Source organism: Gouania willdenowi, chromosome 6 (assembly GCF_900634775.1).
Source record: "Gouania willdenowi chromosome 6, fGouWil2.1, whole genome shotgun sequence".
NCBI classification, from domain to species: domain Eukaryota; kingdom Metazoa; phylum Chordata; class Actinopteri; order Blenniiformes; family Gobiesocidae; genus Gouania; species Gouania willdenowi.
This window is the reverse complement of record NC_041049.1, coordinates 27,521,140-27,548,645: the sequence shown is the minus strand read 5'-3', so window position 1 is coordinate 27,548,645 and position 27,506 is coordinate 27,521,140. Positions and strand designations below refer to the sequence as shown.

The following is a 27,506-nucleotide window of genomic DNA, read 5'->3' as shown; positions in this document are numbered from 1 at the left end:
TGCCGTTCTTTGTTAACGTAGTTGTTGTTGTTGTTTTGTTGTCGTTGTGGTTGCTGTTGCTTTGTTGCTGCTGCTGGGAAGTATTTCATGAAACCCAGCCTGGTTAAAACTGAGATACATGAGGATGCATGTGCCACAGATTTACTGGAGTAAACAGCCAATAGAAACCAATGCTGAGACGAAGAGGACGAGATGTCAATTGTCACTGAGCAGTGAGAGGAGAAAAAGAGAAAAATAAGACAGACATGTTTAAGAAATTGTCCCTGAACATTATCTTCCTTCACAGAGCTCTCCATAATGAATGCACACGCTAAGGAAAATGGAGGTGATGGATGCACGTGTATCCTTATACAGAATAAAAACACATAGGAGACTGTGATCATGTAATGAAAAAGTATGGTACACATTGAACACTTATACATGTAATAAGACAATGAATCTAAAAACTCAATCAAATATTTAACATGATATTCTATTTAATTTCCTTTTAAAAGACACATTAAAAGCATAGATGGAGAGAAAAGGTATGGAGAAGAGTTTGAAACTTTTTTTTAGTTTTTTCATTCAAAATAATGACACGGTTTCATATGAGTGCATCTGCAGGCTATAAGCAGCACGTAAACCAAGCCTGCTACTTAAACATGGAGGGCATTTAATCAAAGTGCTCTTAAAAAAAAAAAAAACAGGCCTACTTGTTAAACCTGGTTTACCCATGACACCTCTGACCACGCTGGCGTTTCTCATTTTTTCAAACTCTTCTCAGCTTGAAGAGCAGCGATTCAGCCAAGACAGCTGACATTGTTTAGCTTTAGTGTACGTCTTCAGAGGGGTGTTCCATAAAGCAGGTTATGTTCAAACTCGGAGTATGTTCAGGCTTAAATGAGGGAAACTCTGAGTATCTCATTCCTAAACGCGAGGTATGTTCTTCTCTGAGTATGTTACCATGGCAACATTGTCCGTGAACTAAACCTGGTCGCTGGCAGGTTTTATCGAAGAAACCCTGGGTTTTTACCTAGCTCCGCCCACCTCAACACTGTTTCTGAACACTTTAATGAACCTTGACACTCTTTTCTGAAACACATTAGTAACATCACACACCACAGACGTGCTCACATCATTACTAATGTTGTGTTGCTTTACTTTTTTTTTTTTGTTCAAACAGTAGTTTTCTTTATAACATTGTGGATGTAGAGCATTTAGGGAAAGTCACTGAGAGGTTGATCTGCATTACAACGTCCACTCGCATCCCCCTTCAGTGTTTTTTTATTACATTTTTTGGACGTTGAGATGACTCTGACGACAATATTACATTAAAATCAATACAAATGATTCAATATCAAGCGGCAGTCACTGTCTTTATAGCCGGTGTAATGGGAGGGCTCTCCATGCAGCCATCCTATGCTGCTGCCACGTCTCTCCAGACACATTTTATTTATATTATTCCCCGCTTCTCATGTCACTAATGCGATAAAGTGATGAAGGAACCAAAAAGCGTGACTAATCATGGGTGATTTAAGCCACTATAGTCACTGAAGGTGCGTTCAGTGTGAACGCACCTTTAGAACTGGCTCATATTCCTCAAATGCCAGCTTATTTCACCGATCACGGTGAATAAATCACTCTCTACCGTGTGGTTACCATGGTAGTTTGTGTAACCATCGATCCATTGATTATGGCTTTTTATTGCGCGTAAGTAACCCAAGGTTTACATACTCAGGGTTGATTAACCCACTTCATACCAGCTGTAATGGAATCCAATACCCAGAGTTTCCCATCGCGGGGTATGTTGACCCAGAGTTTATGGATAGACTCAGAGTTTGTTAACCCTCCTTTATGGAATACCCCTCAGTAGACCTGTGAGGTAGATCATAGAGTTCATGATCAGAGACATGAGGATGCATGAGTAAACAGCCAATAGAAACAATGCTAAGACCAACAGGACGTGACAATCAGTTACTGAGCAGTGAGAAGACCTTTCAGAAGTTTCTTGTGGTTTTAACATTTTAAAAGTAGTGAACGGTTAAAGAAGCCTCAGTGGTATGCCCTGACCCTCTCTGTATATTAAGAGCTTTCTTATTATGAATCACTGGATCCTAAATGACATGACACGGTAAACAGGAGGCGATGGATGGTTTAAAACACATAAGAGACTGCGATCAACTCATTAAAAAGATGATCGCTCGTTTGACTTCATCACCATGGTAACTGTGGTGTTTATGCTTTCATGAAACAGCCCTTACAGTCAAATCTTAGTTTAACTCCGCCAGGCTCTCTGGTTGAACCTAGAAAAGACCCTCAGCTGGGTTTGATGAAAAGCCCCCCAGCTGTTGTTGTTCTGACTGTGTGCGTGCGTGTGTGTTGCAGCTCCCAGTCGTCCTCCGGTAATCGTCAGTAAAAAGTTGAAGGGTGCTATAGTGAACATCGTATGGAAGGACGTGGAGCCCATGGACAACGAGTCAGCCATCGACGGATACAGAGTGAGGCCTTTATCATTATCTCCATCATCATTGACACCATCATCGTCATAATCATCTCCATCATCATCAATACCATCATCACCATTGTAGAAGGTTGAGGGAGTTATTTATTAATGGACTAAATCAAAAAGCCTTTTCACACTCTGGAACTGCGTATGCGTGACCTGGTGGGGGTCATAGGTCGAGAGGGATATAAACGTCAACAAGCTTGTTCACTCTGGATATTTCCAACCTAACAGCATTTGTAATGTTATTCCAGAGATCTTTAGTGTTTTAATAGCGTTTATTTTATATTATATTATATATTAACTCACTCAGTGCCATTAACGAGAAAACTCGTCAATTACGTTTTATCATGGAGATTACTAGAATAAACCCTGGCGGAGGTCCCTCATCAATATCTAAGCTGTAATGTGATGGAGTGACCAACTGGTGCCCTGAGGGTGGCAGCAGTACACCTTTAGATGTGAGATTAACCACTGATGCTACCATTAGCTAAGGAGGAAGAAGCAGGGACGAGTGAGAATATGGCGCTATGAAGTGATATTGTGAAGCATTCAGCAGCTCACAACTCCACATACTAACACAGAACATGTGTGGACCTGAGTGGATTATTGCTAATGTTCCGATCGTGAGATAAAACCATTAACTAACCGGGCCAAACGGGTCATCTCTGCGTGTTGGGAGGAAGAGGAAGTTGCGTCTATGTGATTGACGGGAGCGGGGTCAGATACAAAATACAGTATGCAAAACATTCAACTGTGAGCCAGATAGCAAAATAATAAGTGACATGTAGGTGGTAGCAGTGCACCTTTAGATGAGAGACAACCCGTGACGGGCAGAGCTCAGAAGGAGAGGAAAGGAGTTTATGAGACAGAAAATGGCGCTATGAGAGTTAATGCTGAAGTTCCCACCAGCTCACAGCAGCACACATTCGACCAGAGCATGTGTAGAACTAAATGGACTATTGAGAGTGTCGCAATGGTGAGGGAAAATGATCAACTAACAGGGCCAAATGGGTCATCTCTGCATGTCGGTAGGAAGAGGAAGTTACGTCTCTGTGATTGATGGGGGGAACAGATACTAAGCAAAACATTCAACTGTGAGCCAGATAGCAAAATAATAATAATTTTGCCATCAAAAGCCTTGTCTCAATGTTATTTTGTTTTAGAAGGAAACCAATGTTCAGATGTTATAGTTTTCAATAAAGCAAAAAAAAAAAAAAAATGCTTCAAAGTCACTGACAATTTTTTTTTTCCTCAGCTTTTTGCTCTGAAACTGACGATTTGTGTAAAACTTGCTCTATTCAACTTCTGATTACGGAAGAACGAAACAAGCTACAAACAATTTTTTAAATAAAAGTAGAGACTTTAATATTTCAGAATCAGGTGTCAGATTTCAGATTGTCATTGTATAAAATATTCTGTGGGTCTTTAAAAATCAGTCAAAATGCTCTAAAACGGCTTGCACTGAGGGGGGTAGAAATTCTGAAAATGGCTGGCACTGAATGAGTTAAACATATTCAGACTCGAAGGGGGGACCAAGGTTTTCCTCTGATGCCACTTTCGGCCCGATCCGAGCACTGAATTGTGTCTTCTAAAACAGGCATCGCAAAAATTGGAAAGGAAGTGGCTCTCTTCAAACATGGTAGAAGTTCATATTGCTTGGAGAAAGAGTTTGTTAACTTGTAAAAAAAAGCTCTTTGCAAAGCTAGAACCTCATATTATGCAACTTTAATAGAGGAAAACAAAAATAATCCTCGGTTTCTATTCAACACTGTAGCCAGGCTCACCCTCAATTCCTGCCAACCTGAGCAGTGATGACTTCATCAACTTTTTTACTGATAAAATTCTAACAATTAGGAATAAAGCTAATGTCCCCCCTGCAGGAGTGCTCAATAGGGATGTAACGATTCACTCAACTCCCGATACGATTCGATTCACGATACTGGGTTCACGATACGATTCTCTCACGATTAATTTCACAAAATGGGACTGTAGGCAAGGCAAGGCAAGGCAAGGCAAGGCAAGGCAAATTTATTTATATAGCGCATTTCATACTCAAGGCAACTCAATGTGCTTTACATGATAAAACATTCAATTGTTTAAAATCAATAAGAACATTTAAATCAATAAGAACATTTAAAATCATCAGTAAAATCAATTAAAATCATCAGTAAAATCATCATTACATCAACAACATGACAAAAAATCTCTCTCTCAATCGTATGCAGTAGAGAAAAAAAGTGCCTTTAACTTTGATTTAAAAATGTTCACATTGGATGCTGACTTCAGCTCCGCTGGCAGTTTGTTCCACTTCTTTGCAGCATAACAACTAAAAGCAGCATCACCATGTTTACTGTGAACTCTGGGCTCCACTATCTGATCTGTGTCCATAGATCTGAGAGACCTGCTGGGTTCATACCTGACTAACATGTCACTGATGTATTCTGGACCAAACCCATTCACAGATTTATACACCAGCAGCAGAACTTTAAAGTCTATTCTGAGGCTGACTGGGAGCCAGTGTAAAGACTTTAAAACTGGAGTAATGTGCTCTGACCTCTTTGTTCTGGTTAAGACCCGAGCTGCAGCGTTCTGAACCAGCTGTAGCTGTTTGATGCTCTTTTGGGGGATTCCTGTCAGAAGACCATTACAATAGTCCAGTCTGCTGGAGATAAAAGCATGGACCAGTTTCTCCTGATCTTTCTGAGCCATTAAACCTTTCACTCTGGAGATGTTCTTTAGGTGGTAGAAGGCTGTTTTTGTGATAGATTTGATCTGACTGCTGAATGTAAGATCTGAGTCAATCAGAACACCAAGGTTTTTGACTTGGTCTTTAGCTTTTAAAGATCGAGACTCAAGATAATTGCTGACAGCAGTCCTCTTTTCCTTGTTACCAAAGACAATCACCTCCGTCTTGTCATGGTTTAGTTGAAGGAAGTTTTCACTCATCCAGCAGTTTACTTTTTCTAAACAGTCACACAACACCTCAATGGGACCATGGTCATCTGGGTTCAGTGATAGATATAGTTGTGTGTCATCTGCATAGCTCTGATAATCAACCTTACAGTTCTGTAAAATTTGTCCTAAAGGAAGCATGTAAAGGTTAAACAGAAGGGGTCCAAGAACAGATCCCTGAGGAACCCCACAGGACATTGGTAATCTGTCAGATTCAAAGTTTCCAATGCTTACAAAATAGCTTCGCTCCTCCAAGTATGACTTAAACCATTGCATTACTTTTCCATTTAGTCCAACCCATGTTTGCAATCTGTGCAACAAAATTGTATGATCTACAGTGTCAAATGCAGCACTTAGATCCAACAGAATGAGAACAGATACTTTTCCTGAATCAGTGTTCAACCTTATGTCATTGATCACTTTGATAAGAGCAGTTTCAGTGCTGTGATGAGAACGAAAACCTGACTGAAATTTATCAAATATTTTGTTGAATGTTAAGAATTGACTCAGTTGGTTGAAGACCACCTTCTCAATGATCTTGGCCATGAATGGAAGGTTGCTGATTGGTCTATAGTTAGCCAGTATAGAGGCATCCAGTGTTCTCTTTTTTAACAGCGGTTTCACAGCAGCTACTTTCAGGGATTTTGGTACGGTGCCTGATTGGAATGAGCAGTTAATTATCTGACACAAATCAGTGACAATTGACTTTACAACAGTTTTAAAGAAGTTTGAGGGTATTGTGTCAAGGCAACACGTTGATGGATTCAGCTGCTGAACAGTCTCCTCTATTGTTTTTGGGTTCACTGTAATAAACTCTAACATTGTAGTTGACTCATCCCTCAGTGGTTGAAGCTGTTCAAGCTTTTTGTGATTTTGCTGGTTTGTTCTGATGTTTGACCTTATTGATTGTATTTTTTCATTGAAATATACAGCAAATTCATTGCATTTTCCAGCTGACAGTAATTCAGGGGCTATCTGATCTGGGGGGGTTGTGAGCTTTTCTATTACAGAAAACAACGTGCGAGAGTTGTTGACATTTTTGGCAATAATTTCAGAAAAGTATTGCTGCCTTGCTTTGAACAAGCCATCATTGAATTTTCGCAGACTTATTTTGTACAGTTCTAGATGAATTTGGAGTTTTGTTGATCTCCATTTACGCTCAGCTCTTCTACAGTCAGATTTCAAATTCTGCATTATCTCAGTCCTCCTCCAAGGTGTTTTCTGTGTGTTTGGTTTTCTCTTAGTTTTGATTGGAGCCACCACATCTATGACATTACAGACGTTTCTATTATACTCATCCAGAAGATCATCAACTGTCTCAGCACTCAATGTTGGTGTCATTGCTATGGCTTCCATAAACTGTGCACTTGTGTTCTCATTTATGTACCTTTTCTTTAAACACACATAACTAGGGGGAACAGATGTTACAGTCTCTAGGTCAAAAAAGACACAGAAATGATCAGATAGAGCTAAGTCTCTTACATCAACAGCAGAGATATCAACACCTTTAGAGATAACCAGATCCAAAGTGTGACCTTGAGTGTGTGTCGGACCAGTCACATGTTGTGTAAGACCAAAAGTATCCATTAAAGCATACAGTTCTTTGGCAGTATTGTCCATGTTATTGTCTACATGAATATTTAAGTCACCTGTTATTATTAAAAAGTTGTATTCAGTGCATACAACTGACAGCAGTTCAGCAAACTCATCCATGAATTCTCCAGAATATTTTGGGGGTCTATAAACGACTAAAAACAGAACTCTTGAATCACCCTTCAGTAAGAATGACATATATTCAAAGGAGATAAAATCACCAAATGTTATTTCTTTGCACTGAAATATTGATTTAAAAATGGCAGCAACTCCACCACCTTTCCTGCAAGTACGACACTTATTTAAATAAATAAAGTCTTGTGGTGCACTTTCATTGAGAATAGTATTACTGATACCATCATTCAACCATGTTTCATTGAGAAATAAAAAGTCCAAGTGATGTGTCAAAATAAAATCATTAATTATTAGTGACTTGTTAACAAGAGATCTAACATTAAGAAGAGCTAATTTTAAAGACTTTACTGGAGACACTGGTGGACTTTTTGGATGACATGTTATAGGAGTCAAATTTTTATCTCTATAAAGCTTTTTGCTTTTCTTTAATTTCACAATTTTACCTGTGTTACCTGTCACCACAGGAATTAAAGAAGCTGCATTAACTCCATAGGGCCCTGACTTTTTCTGGTTGTTCCTAAAAATAGAGCTATTGCAGTCTGGACCCAGCACACATCAGGCCTGTGTCGCTCTAAGTTGAACACAGCTGGCCTGAGGAGAATCGTGATCCTGGGCCTGGTATCGTCGAGGAGGGATGGGTGGTGCAGATTGACCATGGTGGGGTAAAGGGTGGGGTGTTAGTCTTGTGCCAGCCAGAACCAGCTCGTTCATCTGGGCAGTTAAATCCAAGAAGGCAGGGGTAGGAGAGAAGCTGGATGAGGGTGGAAGTAGGTGAATTTTGGGGTGAAGCAGGTGGGTCCTGAGATGCGGGGGTTGGGTTGACCTCTTCATTTTGGCGATTTTTATTTCTTGCTGGAAGCTCATTGACTCCATGTTCTTTCCTTGTTGTTTTGTTCTCCGATGGTACATGTTGTCCTCTGTCTTTATCAGAACTGATAGCAGTGTGACTGGTGAAGTAAAACAAGTTGGATGTGAAGAGTTTTACTCCAGCCTTGTTTAGACACAGTCCATCTGCTCTAAAAAGATGACGACGTTCCCAAAAAATAGGAAAATTTTCTATAAAATTTAGTGAAAGGGCAGCACAAGCCGAAGACAGAAATTTATTCAAAGAGTAAATCCTTGAGAATTTCAGATCTCCTTTGCGGACTGGAGGTATCGGGCCACTGATGAACACTTTAGGCTGTATACAGCTCACAGTTTTAGCAGATGGGTGAAATCCTGCTTTAACACCTCAGACTCCTCCTTGGCTAAATCATTTAACCCAAAATGAATCACAACATTTTTCAAATGTGGGTAATCTGCAACGATATGCAAGATTTTGTCAGCCAGGTCTGATACTGTGTCATTAGGTAAGCAGATCACTTTCACGTTGCTGCTAAACATCTTCTGAGCATCTTTAACAGAAACGTCTCCCACTATCAGTGTGTGAGGTTGTTGCTTTGGCCTACCATGTCGCTTTTGTTTTCCTGAAGCACTTTCAGCCTTCGCAGTTCCAGAAGGTTGTGTGTTGACCTCATTAGAGCCAGATCCTTGGTCATTCAGCAGTGGGGCATATCGATTACCCAGTTCTACATGAAACTGGGTTTGTGACTTGGTGATACTCCTGCCTTTAGCAGACGTCCACTTTTGTGCCTGGGCAGACAAGGGAGTTGATGTTGAGGCTGCAGTCTGCGAAGCCAGTGCAGGCCAGTCCGTCTCATTATTGATATCAGGGCGCTTTGCTCGGCCCGTTAGCCTTTGAAGTGGATATGACTTTTTCTTAGGCTTAGCTCCCAGAGTATTCCAGGGAGGACTCGCACCTGTTGGCTTATCAACGGGAACAGGATCCTCCCTAGGCCTGATAGCTTTGTTAGCACGGGCTGGTAGCGAGTTAGCTTTATCCACTCCGCTGTTTTGAAACAGCGGCACAGTCGTATCATTATCATATCCACAGTGTCCATTAACCTCAATGTTTACTTGTATTCCTCGCACTGTAGTCTCCAGTTCAGTAATCTTTTGGAGGAGACTGCTGTATTCTGTTGTGGAAAGAGCCATTCTTCTGCTAGTTAGCTTGCTACTTGTAGCTAGCTAGCTTGCTACTTAGCTTTCCAGTTGAGCCAGCAAATAAAAAAGCAGTAGATGATTACCTCAGAGCCAGAGTCAGATGGTAAATGATAGAGTTTGATGTTGAGGTATCGTATCATTTCTCAGAAGAAAAAGTTCATGTTTAGTAAATAAATTCCTCTGTGAGCTCCGCTCTGCTCTTTTGCTGCTGTCAGCTCAGCTGCCGGAAGTACTTAAATGAAAAATATTCCTTTATTTTTTTGGGGGAAAAAAAAACTAGAAAATACTGTACTATTTTCCTTTTATTTTTCATTGTCAAAAGAATCCCTTGATGAACTATTCAAACAATGCAATTTAACTAAAAATAAATCTTGAATGAAATAAATAAAGGAATAATACAAATGAAGAAGCCTATTCATTTAAATTCTGGTTCCATAGTAAACAATACAAAACTGCATAATAGTTATTTTTCTTTTTAAAAGTGCAACTGAAAATGTATTTTGTGACTTAACAATTGGACCTTAAAAAAAAAGTCTGCACTGTATTTGCGTCAGATATTTGTTTGAATCAGCAGAGGGCGCTGGTAACCCAGTGGTCGGTTGGCATGCAGCTAAGTGTAGTGAAGAAGAGATGCTATGCTAGCAGACAGAGCTAATAGAAAAACGTTACTTTTACAGATATTCACTTAATATTACAGATATTCTTTTGGTGCTAAAGGGGTAATGAATCATTTATGAATATGTTTAAGAGTAGAAGGCGGCCAGAAAGAAAGTATTAGCAGATTTCGCCCGCCGCCATGACTTCTGGATAGCGCCCTCTGCTGGTTAAAAAAAGTACTGCGATTCAATTTTCACAGCATCGATGTGAACCTTGATACCTATGAATCGATTTTTAACTGCCTTACGATTAATCGTTACATCCCTAGTGCTCAATAATTTCTTAAACAACGCAGCTCCTGAAATTACCCCAACATGCAGCTTGTATTTACATAGTTTCACTCCAATTGGTCTATCTGAACTGACATCAATAGTTAGTGCTTCTAAACCAACCACCTGTCTTTTAGATCCAATTCCAACTCCACTATTTAAAGATGTTCTTCCACTAATTAGCAATAACATGGTGAACTGGGTTTACACATCTCTAGCAACAGGTTATGTACCACAGGCTTTTCAAATCGCTGTTATCAAACCTCTCCTTAAAAAACCTATCCTTGATCCAAGCGACTTGTCCAATTATAGGCCAATGTCCAATCTTTTTCAATAATAATTTAGAGCCCATCACAGCACAGAGACTGTCTTGGTAAAAGTGACCAATGATCTCTTAGCCTCAGACAGAGGGTTGATCTCAGTTCTGGTGCTCTTAGATCTCAGTGCAGCTTTCGATACAGTGGATCATCATCTATTGCTTCAGAGACTGGAAAGAGTTTTTAGGATTAAAGAAACAGCGCTGGGTTGGTTTAAATCCTATCTATCAGACAGAACCATACTTTGTTCATGTTAATAATCTCTCCTCAGCGCATGCCAGAGTTAATCATGGAGTTCCACAAGGTTCAGTTTTGGGACCAATACTCTTTACAATATATATGTTTCCACTAGGTAACATTATCAGAGAACGTGATATACATTTTCATTGCTATGCGGATGACACACAGCTCTATTTGTCAATGAAATCAGATGAAATTTATCAGTTATTAAAACTCTAGGCTTGTCTTAAAGATATCACATCCTGGATGAGCTGTAACTTTCTCCTTCTTAACCAGGATAAAACTGAAGTGATTTTATTTGGTCCAAAGCACCTAAGAGAGAAATTATCAGAGCAAATAGTGTCTCTGGATGGCATTACTCTGTCACTCAGCACCACAGTAAAAAGTTAGGTGTTATCTTTGATACTGACTTATCCTTTAATTCTCATATTAAGCAGATCTCAAGGACAGCTTTTTTCCACCTCCGTAATATCTTTAAAATCAGGAATATCTTGGCCCAGAGTGATGCTGAAGAACTAATCCATGCATTTGTTACATCTAGACAAGATTATTGTAACTCCCTACTTTCAGGATGTCCCAATAACTTACTAAAAAGTATCCAGTTAAATCAGAATGCTGCAGCCAGAATACTAACTGGAACAAACAAGAGAGAGCATATTCCTCCAGTATTGGCTTCCCTTTAATGGCTTCCTGTAAAATCTAGAATAGAGTTTAAAATCCTCCTGTTAGCATACAAAGCTCTGCATGATCAAGTTGCTGTATAACTTAGAGACCTATTAGTGTCCTATTGTTCAGGCAGATCACTTCACGCTCAGTTTACTGGCCTTTTGGAAGTTCCTTTTTTTTTCTTTTTTTTTTACTTGTCTGCACATGCTGTCAAAGGTCAACACCACAGGAAGTGCAATCATTATGAGACAGCAATGCATATTTTGTTATTGCAATAAAATACATTGATTTATTTTATTGCTTAATTGTGACCATCACCAGCCCTCCCTAAGGAAGGGGAAGAAATCTTTTATTATAGGGAGGATATAAAAAGGGAGAGCAGTGTTACACCTAAGTGGAGGGGGAGGGGGAAGGGGAGGGGAAAGGGAGCAGTAAGGAGAGACTCAAGACAGGAAATAGAAAAGGTGGGGAAGAATAGAAGAATAGCATATGAGCAAAAAAAAAAAAAACCCCTACTGCAAGCCCAGGAACTGCCCTGGGCCCACAGATGCAGCCAGGCCAGCAGAAAGAGCGGAGGCCAGGGAGCCCCAGGCAACCCCCCCTGCGGCCGAGCAACCCCCCAGATGCCCCCAAGATCCCAGGCCGAGAGGCAGCCACTGCCCCCCACACACACATCCGAGGAAGCCCCAAGCAGCCGAGCACCCAGCGCATCCCCCTACCGACCCCAACCCCCAACCCCAAGGCCCCCCGCCAGCATTCAGCCCCCACCACCCACCCACACCCAAGCACCCAACCCCCCGAGGGAAGGGCCTTTTGGAAGTTCCTAATGTGTCGAGAAGTAGAACAGGAGGAAGAGCTTTCAGCTACCTGGTCCCTCGCCTTTGGAACCTACTTCCAGTCTCAGTACGGGAGGCTGCTACTCTCACCACCTTTAAGGCTAAACTCAAAACCTACTTATATGCTGAAGCGCATTACCTTAACCGTTAGAGCGGACATGGGCTCGTCTGTGAACGGTGGCATTTACTGGTTCAATAAACGGGAAGAGATACAAATTCTGATGTAGCTGGTTATGATTTACAGTCCGCATAAACAGGACTAAATCATAACATAACCTAACCGCTAAAGCGAACATGGGCTCGTCTGTGAACAGTCGCATTTACAGACCTTGGAGTCGCTGTTAGCTTACCAAACGGGAAGAGATTCGTCACCTTTACAATAAGGCCCAAGGTCAAGGCAGGCTGATTTGATAATACTGTATCATGTTTTTCTGCAGTCAGTGCCTTTTCCTCGCCCTTCTCTCTCTCCTCTGTTTTATGGTTCACGGCTCAACTCGTCTGAGACACTCTGATGTTCTATCTCTCCATCCTGTTCTGTTGGTCCTTCTGTCCACTAACCTCAACCAGTCGAGGCAGTTGGCTGCCACCTCTGAACCTGGTTCTGCTGGAGATTTCTTCCTGTTAAAAGGGAGTTTTTTCTTCCCACTGTCGCTAAATGCTTTTTCATGTGGATCTTGTTGGGTTTTTTTTTTTCTTATTTTGAATTTTATATTTTGATAAGCGCATTGAGATGACTTTGTTGCGAATTGCACTATACAAATAAAGTTGAATTGAACAAGCTGGAATGTCTGTGTTTCAGGTTTAAGTTTAAATGAAGAAAGGGAAAATATGCAATAATGAGAGGAGGTTTTTTTCATCACCACCATCATATAATTGTGTTCGTTTTTATAATGTGTGTATGTGTGTGTGTGTGTACAGGTGCTGTACAGACCGAGGGATCAGTCCACGGGGTTGCTCTACATGACCCAAAAGAGTTCCATTAATGTTCCTCAGCCGACCAATGGGAGCTACGTGGTGGAGGTTCGAGCTCACACAGAGGGAGGAGATGGAGCCATGGCACAGATCGACCTCACAGGTAACCACCTCCACACAACCCATCCTTAGAACTAACCAGGGACCAAGTGAAGATAACATTTGATTGTTCTAATGTATTTTTGAAGGAATAGTTTCAGATAATACATTTCAATGTCCCTGAAGTTAAATATATACGGGAATGCAAGATCAAATTTTAAGCTGCGGGGAAACTTTAATATGACCTTTAAAAAGGCCCTCACTTTGTGTGCCGGCTGAAAAATGCACTGTTCCATCCTGTCTAGGATAATGGATGCTGCTCAGACCTCCTGAAGCAGTTCCATTGTATCCCCTCATTATTATCCTGCACCTTTAGGAGGAAGATGCTGAACTTTGATCACAATGAAGGGTTTAGTGAAAAAATATTTTGTGCATCATTGTGATGTGCCGATGTCAGCCTATTAAAAACATGTACTTAAATATTCTTAAGGAGATACGGTTGTTTACCTTCACAAGGACGATACATGGATTTATAAAAACCCTTTCATAATGCTGTTTACTTTAAAGGGATCATCCAGTGTTTTTACAAATTTGGCCTAAAATCTTTGAGCAGATCTTTGAGCATTTTTAGCAGATTGGTGTAAGATGCCTATAGTCTCTTCTTTCCCAGGTGGGAGTGTCTCTGCTGCTGCACCGTCCCTGGATGTTTGGCTCCTGGCTCTACGGCTCCTGGCTCTACTCTACCTGACTCTCTGAATGTACACCTGTCTTCTCCTGTGAGGACAGGGAGGACGCTAAAGCCTGGACAGACTTTGGGAAGCTGAAAGTCACGCTTCCGCCTCTTTGGAGAAATATGCCTTATATAAAGACCACAGTGTACTCTTTGAGTCAGAGAGGATGGCAGACGGTGCTCCTGATGCTCAACGGATGCTGGAAAGAATCATGACTTTCTACAATCTGTCTTCGTATCTTTGTCCCTGCATTTTTTACTCTTTGTTACAGAAAAAGCGTTTGAACCGAGCTTTTCTTTTCTACCAACGCTGACAGTCGTTTCAAACTAATAACACACTTACACTGTGTGCATTATGGTTTCAATAAACACCTCACACACATCAGCCAGAATATTAGGACCATTAGGATCAAAAGTGACACGTGGGTAGTTTATCAGCCTGGTGCCTGTCAGGACTGAAGACTGGGAAGTTAAATGATGGACACACTGTCTGACAGGCAAGTGGGAGCTCTCAGCAAACTAATCAATACTCAAAGACATTAGCAATAATCCTCCTTAGATTGGCTTTCCTCATATCTGCCCTCCTCAATAAGAGCCCTATTTTCCAATGGGCATTAGAGGGAAAAGCTTGGATCCTTCCAGTCGAATTAAGTCCCTTGTGAGGCTTGAATATGTCCAGGGTGAAACATTGCATTGCACTGCACTCTGTTCATTTGAAGGACGTTATGGGAAACATAACTTGGTCTCGGGTAGCTTTTGTTTTCGACACCCACATACAAAGCAATTACTATGTAAACCGTGTGTGCGTCCACAAAGCCTGCCTTCCTGATGTGAAAGCAACTTTAACACGTTATTGTTAATAGTTTGAACTACTCAATAATTTAATAGAAAATACAGACATTTATAAATCATAACAACACAAAAGGTAAGGTAACTATTCTCATATGTGCAATGATACAAGCGCAAATAAGTGAAACAAACGGTTATCTATCCAGCCAGAAAGGAGACGCTCTGTAGTGTACATACATATGCTCAAAAGCACAATCAGGAGGCTATGCAACGGATGTTGCCAAATATTCTTCTTGATAAAGGATGGACACCTGAACCAAGCAGGATGGGTCGGGCCGGGTTTGGACACACATTGTTTTGAAATGATGCTTGGTTTTGCATTGGATTGGTCACATCAGCACTATAAGGCATTGAACATTTTACGTTAAAAATTGCGGCCGATCCTCATTCTAATGCACATATTTATTAAAAATGTTACATTCTCCGTCAACAAATAAGACCTTTTCAAAATTGAAAAAATAAAGTATCATCTTTTTAACAGATTTCAATTACATTTACAAGTGTTAGGAAAACTCCCTGTTTCATGATTGCTTGACAACTGAAAAAAAGACATCATAGCCAAGTCCGCCTCCTTTATGACTCAAACATCACATCAGAGCACCTTCATTCACAGCCCTCTGTGCGCTGGAACTTTTTGTGTGGTGGGCGTGTCAAGAGTCTGGATGGGAGACTGAGAGTAGGAGAAATTTGTGCAATTCCACTCACGTAAAAACACTTCAGTGCCAACAGGAGAGAAGGGCACAATGTGAATAGCTCCCAGCTGCTGTGTTGCTCAAACTGGTGTCCATGTTAACTGATGACTGACTTCTGAGCAGTAAACACTCAGTCACCAGTTAACACCATCACCAGCTAGTTTCTAACACCAGTGCAGTATCATACACACTGTCAGAGTGAATTTTCATGCATAAAAGCAAATACCTTGATTCCAACAATAACAATATAAATAATAATTTAGCGACACAGAAAAAGAACTATTAATTCGTTCAAAATACAATTGGATGTTTTTTTTCTTTTTATTTAATATCCCTCGTACATGATTGTTTTATGCTTTATTTCAGAATACATAAAGAACAACAAAGCAAACAAAACCACAACAGAAGACTACAGAGGTGTTTGGTTTGTTTGACACTCTGGAGTTTAATAATAAAGTAGGATTGACGATCCGATCACTAATGAATCTCGACATATACACAGTGTTCTTCCCTCACTGTTTCCAATGGTCATAATCTTCTGGCTGCTCTTCTTCTGATCCCAGGTTTTCTTCTGTTAATGTGTTAAAGAGACTATTCGATGGCTACGACATTGTGGGGATCGTAAACCAGTAAAAATGTGTGTAACTGGAAAGCTCCCCTGGCTTTTTGTTGGAGCCACTGTCTGCAGATGTTGTCCAGCGTGTGCTTCATCTTCTGCTAATCAAACTGCTTTTCTGCTTTGAAGACTTAGTTCCACATCAGCGGTTCTCAACAGGTCAGTCTGGGAGAATCTGGGACTCAAATCAAGGCAAACTGTAATTCGTACATTTGTTCAGTGATGACAACATTTACAGCAGAGTTATTGAAAGTTTAATTAAAAATAGTATTGATTCTTTCATTATATATTTTCCTATTGTATATTTATAAATCATTTTAAATGCTACAATTGGAAGATTTTAATGTTTTTTTCCCATTATTAGCAATAACAATTTAAAATTTTTTGATGATTTTTCTTTAGTGGTTTTATTTTTAATATTCTAATTTAATTTTCTATTTTGCTTTTATTATGTATATTATAAAATTAATTCATTTAAAGAGTAGATCATTTCAATGCTGATGACATCATTACTATGTAATTACTGTAAAATATGTAATATTTAAAATGGTAAAAAATTATGACGGTCTATTGTTAAAAATGGGAATGGATTGCGATTGATAAATTGCCCTTCAAAATAAAGGTTTCCAGGACTCACAAATGAAGAACCGCTGTTGTAGATCATGAAAGTATAAGCTAAGACATAAAGGGAAGAAGCTGAAGGTGTGTCCCTGACATTTTTTTTAGATGTAAACATGTTTTTATTTGGAAGGGAGGAAATTTTTTTTGCTACTTCACACTTTTTATTTCCTGCGCAACAAAACGCATCTTCATCATGACAACAATAATGTCCACCACAAAGTGCTTTTCCTGGTCTTGCTTCAGGCTGTCAGTCAGAAAAAGATTCACCAAATGCATGAATGCCTAGAACTGTCAAAGCTGTATACTTCTCTCTCTCTGGATGCCATGGGTCGGATGGTGATCAGGTCGGATGGACGTGAAGGGAAATAACCACAGATACAAGCCAGACTTCTCGTTACCTGGGCACGTTAAATAAAGAGTGTCGTAAACCGTGTCATTGCTGTGCTTTTATTCACTCTCAGTTAACACAACAAAAACACACGAGTGCTAATACACACCAAATGACAAGTATTCCCAGAGGAGGAAACCATCTTCAGTTTTATTACTTTAAGGTTCAGCTGAAAGGATGGCTTCATAATCCTGTGTCTGGGACATTCTGTACAGCGGCTGCTTCTTATTCCATCCTACATGCTTTAGATTGTGTCTGTTGTTGATTCTCAGACCTCGGCTACAGCTGACGGTCTGTGCAAACAGAGTGTGGGTCAAAGGGTAAAGTTTGTGGCTCTGTGCTTGTGTGGAGGAGGTGAATGTGTTTTAATTCAGTGAGGACTGAAGGCAGCAGCTGTGAAGGTACGTCTACTTTCATTGGAGACTTTTGATAGGATTTAATGATCATGTGACCGACGCAGTCTGAAGTCATTGAAAGCGACCTGTAGAACATAAAACCAGGATTGATCTTTACTCAAAAAACTAAGGGGAAACAAACAAGGCTTTTATTGTGAAAGGTGTGCTTATATCCATCCACACCTTTAACAGTACTTTTCATTGCTTGGCTCAGCAGGGAAGAAAAGGTGACTGTATACACATTATTTTTAAATGTCACACTGTAAAGTTAATGTTGGTTAAGATGTTTCAGTTTACAGAAGCATTTTTGTGTGACAAGATATGACAAAGGGTGTGTGTGTGTGTGTGTGTGTTTCTGTACTGGAGAGAAATAATTATATGAATTTAAATTATAAGGTTTCTCTATGGAATGTTAATCAAACTGATGGTTTGGGGTCAACAACAGTTTCTGATGTAAACTGAGGTTATTAGGCTGGTGGTCAGAAAGTAATGGTCACTGTGTTTTTTGGGGACTGTCCTGATCTGTGTGTGTCTGCAGTGTGAGCAGGATGAGGATCCTTCAGAGAGCTGCTCATCTCCTTAGCACCTCCTGCTGGAAGGGTAACTCACTGTTCTGTAATGTTAAACTCAGTGATCAGAGGGTGACGTGTGTGTGTGTGTGTGTGTGTGTGTGTCAGATGCTGTCAGAGTTCATCCTGCTGTGTCTCAGGCCGTGGCTGACAACAAACCTGTACTCGCCCTGGAGAGCACCATTATCACCCATGGCATGCATTACCCACACAACCTGAGGTACATACACACACGCACACAACATGAGGTACACACACAGACATACAACTTAAGCACACACTTTCTTGCTTGTAATTGTCCATCAAAGCCAATGATAACGTCCACTTTTAACGGTGGGTCTTTTGGTGGCTGTTTAGTCCTATTCTGGATCTACAGGTCCTGTTGCAGGCAGGACAGGTGTATGTGGTGGTGGTATTGCTGGCAGTAGCTTGTCCGTTGGGTCTTCTTTTCTTTTTTTGCTGCATCCGGACTGCCCTCTCTTCCTCAAGTGTTTGGGTCCCATTGAAGCACAGTTCCCAATATGATTGGGTCGGCAGCAATGCTCTCTAGTTCCCCAGTGTTAATGTTGCACTCCTGAAGTGCTGTTTCCATCTGATCATTCAATCACTTCTTCTGCCTCCCAGCAGACTGCCGGCCATGGCGTAGCTGGCCATGAAGCCCTCTGCAGAGAAGTTGGTTTTGGGGGATCCGTATTACATGCTCAGCCAACGCAGCTGGTTGTGAGTGATGGGGCCTCAATACTTTTGCATACTGTTCTCTGGAGGATCTCAGTGTGAGGCACTCGGTCATGCCATGTGATTCCCAGAATGCAGTGAAGGCAGCGGATGAGGACTTCACATGGCGATTATATGTGGCCCTGGCCTGGCAACTTTAGACGAGGGTGGTGATGCAAATGGCCTGATAGACGGATACTTTAGTGCGAAGGTACAGGTTCTTGTTTTGAAATACCCAGACTCTCCCAAATGCTGAAAGATGGTACAACAGACAGTTGATTATTGTTAACTGTGAAGATGGATAATATGGGAGGGATGTTGATGCTCTACTTGCACAGAACCTCTGTTTTGACAGTATTGATGGTCAGTCCCATCCTACTGTATGCCTTAACTGCTGCATTAAGGACAGCTTGGAGATCTTCTGTAGTGGGAGCAGTGACGTGCCGTGAGCACTACGGTTGGGTATGCAGGGCGTTGCAAATTGAGACCACCAATGTCAACACCGATGACAATTCCATATGTTTCTGCTGGCAAGTGTTAATTCAATTCAATTCAACTTTATTTGTATTGCGCGATTTACAACAAAGTCATCTCAATGCGCTTATCAAAATATAAAATTCATAATAAGTAAGAAAAAACCCAATAAGATCCACATGAACAAGCATTTAGCCATCTAACAAAATCAAGATCGTCAAACATCATTAAAGAAACATGAACAATTATTCAATAGCAGCTTCCATACTCTCCCAACAAAATGTATCTCATGACATGGCAGTGCATTGTTTGTGTTGGAAACACAGAAACATGGAGAAAATGACAACAACTCGGAACAGCCTCAGCGAGGCGCATCCACAACGCCAATCCTTCCTTTTGTACCATTCACTGTGAAAAATACGAACAATTTTCCGACCTTATTTTTGCTGAAGGTCTGGTAACTCAGGTGTTGGTCTCCCATCTTTTAAAAGCTGTAATTTTTTTTCAAAAAAAAGTTTCTCTATCATCTCTAGCACTGTCATCCTGCCTGTAGTATTATCCCACCCACTAGCTAGAGAACGTAGCAGCAGCGGCCACACGGTATCAATTCACTAATGCACTTTGAAGATATGTATAGTATTTAGCATAGCGTGGTTACGTCCAACAGCAGCGTAGAGAGCTGCCTTTTTACGTAAATGGTTTTCATCTTGGAGAACTGACTGCGCATGCGCAAACACACAAAAACACGCTATGGGAACAGAGGCAGAGCTGCATTGTGCTTTTGGGAGGGGTTGTGGCCTCCTCCGGCCTTACAGCGGAGTGAGACTGTGCAGCATCTCTACCATACCAGGAAATAGCGATGTTTAGTCATTTGGGCTATGAAAAGCACAAAATTCTGACACTTTCAAACTTATAGGTACCGTAGGCTATTGGAAATGGAAAAATAAACAATTTATAATTATATTATAATTAAAACAATCAAAATAGCAATTCACCCTTGGGTAGACACTGCCTACTTTGCCTATCCTGACTGCACGTGACTGAGTGGGAGCCACCAAGGCAGTCATCTGCCTATTGTAGCTGAAGGATCCAAATATTGTGTAGCTTGGTGATTGCTTGTTGTAACCTCCTGGTGTTGAAGAGATTATCATCTTGGCTTTAAGCAATGGACACGCTGCCGTTGTCCTGAATTTCCTGAACAAGAAGCCAAGTTATACATAGGAAGACATTTTTAAAGAGCACAGGGGCTACACCACTGCCTGACCCCTGTGCACAAGGGAAAGGAGGCAGACTCTTGTCCCTTTATTGTAACCCAAGCATTCATACCGTAATGTAACTGGCAAAGGATGTTCACAAACTTCTTTGGGCATCCAAATTTAAGTAGGATGTTCCATAGGATGTCTCTTCGCACAGAATCAAATGCTTTGGAGAGATTGCCAAAAGCCATAAAGAGGTTCTGATGTTGCTCTCTGCACTTTTCCTGAAGTTGCCGGGCTGTGAAGATCATGTCAACTGTGCTCCTGTTCTTTCGAAAGCTGCCCGGTGATTCTGGGAGTAATGGCTCTGTAATGTTGTTACTCATCTTCTGCAGCATCACTTTGGCAAGGAACTTACCAGCGGCAACAAGGAGTAAAATGTTGCTATGGTTGCGACAGATGCTCTTCTCCCCTCTGGTGGTATAATGGATAGCAAGTAAACTTTTAAGAAACATGCCAGTACAATATTAACAAAAGTAAAGCTCAATCTACATCAGGCATCAAATACCTACATCTATCGCAAAACTTTTTTGAATGCCATGATACTCCCACACTTATCATACTGCAAAAACACTTGGTCTCAAGCAGTGTGACCACCCTCAAGCCAGTATGTACTCTCTACAAACACATTTTGAAAACACTATATAACATTCTAAAGAAATATCTTCTTAAGTTTAAAAAGTAGATATTTTATTTAGAAGTATGCTTGATGTTTAGGTCTATTCATGGGCGTGCACCCGCACCCCTTAGAGCAGGGGTTCTCAACTGGTCTAACCCTGGGAAAAAATTTTTTCCACGGCCAATAAATCGCGACCCACGTTTTTTTTAAAGATAGCTGTTGAAAACATACATTCTCTCTCTTTTTTTTTTTAAAACCTAAATCAATATATTTTCCTGTGCAATATGCACTTCACAGCATGCCTGTCAAAATAAAAGTTTCTTTCAAAATAAAAGACAAGTCCAACATGAGAGACTAAGTATTCATTTATTTTTGACCAGCTGTTCGCGACCCATTCAGTACAGGTCCGTGACCCACTTTTGGGTCCCGACTTACCAGTTGAGAATCACTGCCTTAGAGCATGCCTGAACTCATCTGACAATGGTGGAGCTGTCCGTGTCAGAACCAGAGCATCTACAAGGGAAGACTGGGTGCTAAAATAACTTTTAAATCTATAAATCTGCTTTCTCTGTAAAAGTTGTGAGGAAGTGAAATTCACTACCTGCTGATATCAGAGGGTCTGACAACATTGCACTGTTTTAAAAAATGACAACTTTAGTTAAAATCATCACAACATGGCAACCATAGTTAAGCACCTCATTTTGAACTACTGAATTTCATTCAGGGCTAGATCCCAGTGTTTTACCGGTGTTAAATGTTAATGTTTCCTATCACTATATTGCACAGATTACATTTTATTGCACTTATAACTTTATCATTTGGTTGTGTTTGTTGTTCATTCTGTCTATCTATGAATTGCCATGTTTTTTTTCTTGTATTTCTACCTTGTTTACTGCAGGGACTGCAGAAGTAAGTTAGCCATTTGCTAACCCTGGTGCAGTTGACTATAGCACATTCCCCTGTTAAATAAACTATGAATGAAATGAAATGAAATGTTGTAATTGTAATTGTAAAATGTTTAAGCAGTTCTGCAGGGATGTTGTCAATGCCTGGAGATTGGTTCTTTAGTGATTGGACAACTGACAGAACCTTGTGGGAGGTTTGGGGGTTGGTTGAGGTGTTCAGCCAGGGGCAGTTCAGGCAGTTGATGGAGAATCTGTATTAGATTACTGGGTATTAAAGCAGGGTATTAAAGCTTTCAGCCCACTTCTCCAGGATGCGGCTGTTGTCCTGTAAGACTTTGATCTCATCTGCTGATTTCAAAGGGGTGATGTGGTGGCTTTTTGGCCCATAGATAGATTTGACTACATTATAAAAGTCATGCATGTCATTTTTATCAACAGAACATCTCCTGCCATTGTTGTCTGGTTGTCTTGATGAGCTGTTTTTCAGGGTTGCTCGGAGTGCTTTGTGCATGGCATTCAATGAATTATGGATGGAGTCCAAGTTATTGTCAAATCAGTCTTTGTGGTTCCTACACTTGTAGCCGATTGTGTAGACCGCTGCTTCATGAAGGGCTGAGCTAATAGAGGCCCACTGTTGGTCTGTGGCTTTCTGTGTTTTCCAAACTGTCACAGTTTATGTCTCCTGTCAGTTCCGGGTTTCTGCAAGGGGGGGCGTACTTTCATGTGAACTTTGGAAATAATCATACAATGGGTGTCAAGCATTCAGCACCTCTCATAGACCGGGTTGTGGGAACTTCTTTGATGTCACAGCATTTCACAATAACAGTCGATGAGGTGCCAGTATTTGGAGCGTGGGTGCATCTATGTTTTGTATTTGTTCTTTTGCTGGAAGATGGCATTGGCTATTGGCTAATTGGCTAAATCGATGCACGTGTGTAGTAAAAGTGCAATGGCAGATGTTCAAGCAAGAAAAGTCCTCATTGCGGCATTAGGCACAACAGTTACACGGCAAAGCAATGGATAAAGAAATTTGGATGTGGTGAAGCAACCGTCAAATCCTAAACGTACTTGTGCATAACGGAGTACACGGAGGTTTATGCGTGACCACGCACATTCCTCTCCACGTAGATAAGATTAGATTAGATTGGTTTATTTGAAAGGGGACAGTGCAGTTTGATATAACATATGAACAAACATGGTTAAAAAAAGCCAGAATTAGCCAGAAGGCTATTTTTCATCTGTAGTTCCGTGGCCAAGATGTAAAAAGGCATTAAAATACAAGCATGACAATACATTTACAAGTCAATAACACAATAACAGTACCTGTTACAATATTAAAACACACAAAAAACATGTGTTCAAAAGGCTATGTTATCTAATACAATACAATGCAGCGCAACATGCTCGACTTTGGCAGACGTACATGTTAATGAGACAAATTTTCAATTTTTTTATAAAGGCCTTGTAAGTGGTTAGCTGTTTTACCTCCTCAGGTATTGAGTTCCACTCAGCAGCGCCCCTAACTGACCAGGCCGAGCGACTGAAAGCACTCCTGCGCAGAGGGATGACACAATCGCCTCTTACAGAGCCTCAAGTGACGCGTTCAGAGCTGTTTCTTTGGCTGATGAACTCTGCCAGAGGAGCTGGAGCCAAATCATGTGTTATTTTGTATATGAGACTCAAATCTGCAAATCTATGGAGACTGTCCCAATTTAAAAAGGTGGTACTTTTTAGGATTGCACAGTGATGATAGTGCCTTGGTTTTTATATCCAAGACTTTAATGGCTAGTTTTTATAATGTTCCAAAGGTCTTTTTGCACTCTGACTAGCCTGAGACCAACTTGTTAGGCAGTAGTTAAAGGGGCTGAAAATCATGGAATGTAGAAGAAAATTATTGCAGCTTCGGTTGACATTTCATTTCGGATTGAGCGGAAATTGCTAGATTAAACTTGATATTTTTACAATAATTTGTCAATATGGGCTTTAAAGGAGAAGTGAGAATCTATTACTAACCCAAGGTATTTGTATTGATTTACAATTTGTAATTAGATGAGGCTCATTTGTGATTAGATGAGGCTCTTATTGGTTTTACTGAAAAAACATACGACAGTTTCGAAGTATTTAGCTGCAGGCAGTTCTCCTGCAGCCAGGATGTGACAAGAGTCATAGCTTTGGTAAGTTTATCTGCAACAATGTCCTTGGAGCGACCGTGAACAAATACAGCGGTGTCATCTGCATACATCAAACATTCAACTTCAGAGCAGACAGTCGGCAAATCATTAATATAAAGGCTAAATAAGAGGGGCCCTAATATTGAGCCCTAAGGAACCCCGGTGGTTAGCCTAAGAGACTCAGACTTGAGGTTGTTAATACAGATTGAGTACGATCATGCAGGTATGATTCAAACCAGCTCACAGTGTCACGAGCGAAATTAAATTGTGAGAGCTTAGAAAGTAGAACAGAGTGGTTTACTGTGTCGAAAGCTTTCCTGAGATCAAAGAATACTGCCCCTACTACTCCACACTTGTCAAGAGAAGATTTTATTTTCTCAATAAAAAGGCATGTAGCCGTTTCAGTGGAGTGTTTGGTTCTGAAGCCAAACTGCATGGCGTGGAAAGAGGGGGAGCTACTGTTTAAGTACTGGACAATCTGCCCAGCCACCCATTTTTCTGCAACTTTGGAAATGGCTGGAAGAATGCTTATGGGTCGCTAGTTTTTTAGAGAAGTTGAAACCCCAGATTTAAATGGCCTGTTTGTAAAAGCTAAGTCAATTTGAGTGCTCGTAGAGTTTGTAATTCTCGTGGGGCCTTTAATCACCTGAGCCATATCCATTTTATCCATGACCTTTTTCAAGTTTTTTTCTGATTTGTTTGACTTCCCAATTAACATTTAGGTCACCCAATATTATAAGCTCTTTTGCAAGGTTGAGTTGTTTTAATAAAATGTCTAGCTTTTCATAAAAATCTGCATTTGAAGAAGGAGGTCTATACATAGAGTGAAGGACATTTGCTGTGACAAAGTTACATTTAAACCAAGAAATTCCGAATCATTCACATCTGCAACCTTAATTTCATTACAGATAAAAGTGTCCTTGGCATAAATCATGACCCCCCCTCCCTTTGAACCCTGTCTGTCTTTACGAAACATTTATAACCGGGGTATAGATATAGTGCGGAGGGTGAGGTTTCATGAAGCCAGGTCTCAGAAAGGCATAGAAAGTCAATATTAGAGTCAGTAAGTAGGTGGCGGACTGATCACTTTTTGACTTGATACTTTGTATATTCAAATGTGCACATAAAATGCCTTTTGGTTTAGATCGTTAGTCCCAAATTAATTTAGAGTTATTAACTGTCTGAAATACCCCGAGTTTCCAGTGTTTTATTATTGCGGGATTTGTCAGTTTCCTGTTTCTAGTGTTGACGTTATTTGCAAGGAGCTTTACGTTTACTGTGCTGTCACCTGTGCACGGTCTCAAACTTACAAGGAAGAGAAGAGAAGATGGGGCTCGGATTTTACTTGCCGTTGTAGAAAGATCTGACAGCTGGAGGTTTGCGAGCCGGCCGCTCCGGTGAGATCTGTACCAGCTTTCAAACAAGCGTCCCTGCTGTACTATCGCCGCCGCTACTCCTACCAGCTGTTTTGTGGACTGTTTACAGCTCCCTCGCACTGATTCCAATGAGGAGCCCATGGCACAGTTCAATGAGCACAATGAACCCCGGTGCAACAACGCTCCACGGCCATCCCGAAAGGCGTCCTCGTTCAAATATCCATTTGGCGGGGGCATCCTGTTCCCGTGCGGGGGAGAGGGCAGAGTTGCGCAGCCGGCAAACTTGTCGCTAATCCCTCATGGAGCCGTCCAACCGGTAACCACATCCGCTTCGATCACTGGTCCCGCCGCGCTCGCTGGAGAGATGGAAGAATCGAGGTAAGTGCTTAGCTCAAACATGTAGTTTGTAGTAAAAGTGCGTACCTGTAAGTTTCCTGCGATGCTCTTACTGTTGCTGTGGTTTGATGCGATGATATGGGGGCTATCTGATGTTGGGCCATCTGTCGGACAGCAGAAGGCAGATGGTGATTATTAGTGCGAGGCTCTGTTGCGGCTTTAGTGCCGATTTGGTGTGCTTTCTGATTTCGCTGTACAGATGTGGATGAATGAGCGTAGCAGCCAGGACTTGTCTTCCAAGTCCAAGCTGTTTGGTGACTTTGATTGTCACAAAGTCCATTGATATAGGTTTGATGATGCTATTGGAACTATAAGAGTCATCCAGAATTTGACCAGTATCTGTGTAAGAAAAGGTGTTTGAGAAGCAAAGAGCGCTGCAGCTATACCTGCCACACCTGGCGCCGCCATCATCTTGGTGTCATTAAGCTATCTATCGGCATCGGCCTTGGTACTGGTTTCTTTTATTCATTTATTTGGATCCCCATCAGTTACCACCAAAATAATAATAATAAATAATAACTACTATTCTCGGGGTCTATATAAATCAACATTACATTTTAATGGTCAATTTAAACAAAACACAAAAAAATTCAAAACAACATAAAAACAATTAACAATGAGTCAACAGCAATAAATCGTACCAATCACAAACAGAATTTACAATATACTGTATCTTAAAAGAAAATCTATAAATTAAATGTAGCTGTGGTGGGTGAATAATGTTAAGTCCACAAAACAACTTACACGTTTTCACGCACATGTCCTGTTGATGATCATGTAATCAGATATATTTAGATTGAGATTGGTTGTTCTGTAACATTAAACATTTCCTCAATCTCTTTTTAAAAGCAATTTTAATTGTTAAATGAGTAATGACTGGTGGCAAAATACATAAACAGTGCATTGTCTTGTATTTGTTTTAGAGGTAGGAAGGGAAAAACAATCACGTGATGCATGCCTGGTGTTAAAGTCATGCCTATCCTTACAATATGACAAATGACGGTAAAATGTTTCAAAACAGAGCAACAAAATAACAGTCCCATCTTTAAAGGTGCAGTTTGCAACTTTTATGAAAGTGACTTTTTGTCACATTTGCTAAAGCTGTCACTATGTAAGGACAGCTTTACATGAAACTAGTAGTTTGCAGGGCAAGAGAGCAGCGGGGAGTGAGGGGGAGAGAGGGATTTGAGAGTTGCGGACTGCACCTTTAACCAATACCAGCCTAAGGTTATGTGCATATTGATAATGTCTCTTGTTACAGTTCAGGGCAAGTCTATTCTGGACAAGCTGTAATTTGTCTAATTCCTTATTAGATGTACTTGACCACACTGCTGGACAGTAATCTATGTGAGCAAGAACTTGTGTTTGAACAATATGAGATATGTATTGTGGTAAAAAACTTAGCAAATCTCCTGATAACTGCCAGAACTCTGCCCATCACTGCAACAGTTTTCTCAATGGTTTTACCTCAGTATGCATAGGGAAAAAATGAAATAGGGAGAGCAGCACCCAATACATTTATTTTAAAAAC

At 40.7% G+C, this 27,506-nt stretch overlaps 2 protein-coding genes across 6 annotated transcripts in view; both read left to right on the top strand.

The window, feature by feature from the left end:
• The window catches only part of cntn1a (contactin 1a), a 65,408-nt gene extending 48,946 nt beyond the window's left edge, over nt 1-16,462 (top strand). For 4 of the 5 annotated variants that reach the window (XM_028449942.1, XM_028449943.1, XM_028449946.1 and 1 more), the window contains 3 exons: nt 2,365-2,477; nt 13,112-13,268; nt 13,860-16,462. In XM_028449942.1, coding sequence (XP_028305743.1) covers nt 2,365-2,477; nt 13,112-13,268; nt 13,860-13,960 — 371 coding nt within the window. In that variant the 3' untranslated portion in view covers nt 13,961-16,462. The remainder of the gene's footprint in view (nt 1-2,364; nt 2,478-13,111; nt 13,269-13,859) is intronic. The other variant, XM_028449947.1, reaches the window with a different exon arrangement.
• A 574-nt stretch (nt 16,463-17,036) lies between these two features.
• LOC114465996 (pseudouridine-metabolizing bifunctional protein C1861.05) overlaps nt 17,037-27,506 on the top strand; it is a 28,925-nt gene continuing 18,455 nt past the window's right edge. Inside the window, exons 1-3 of the mRNA XM_028451412.1 lie at nt 17,037-17,056; nt 18,034-18,095; nt 18,173-18,284. Of these exons, the coding sequence (XP_028307213.1) occupies nt 17,037-17,056; nt 18,034-18,095; nt 18,173-18,284 (194 nt within the window). The remainder of the gene's footprint in view (nt 17,057-18,033; nt 18,096-18,172; nt 18,285-27,506) is intronic.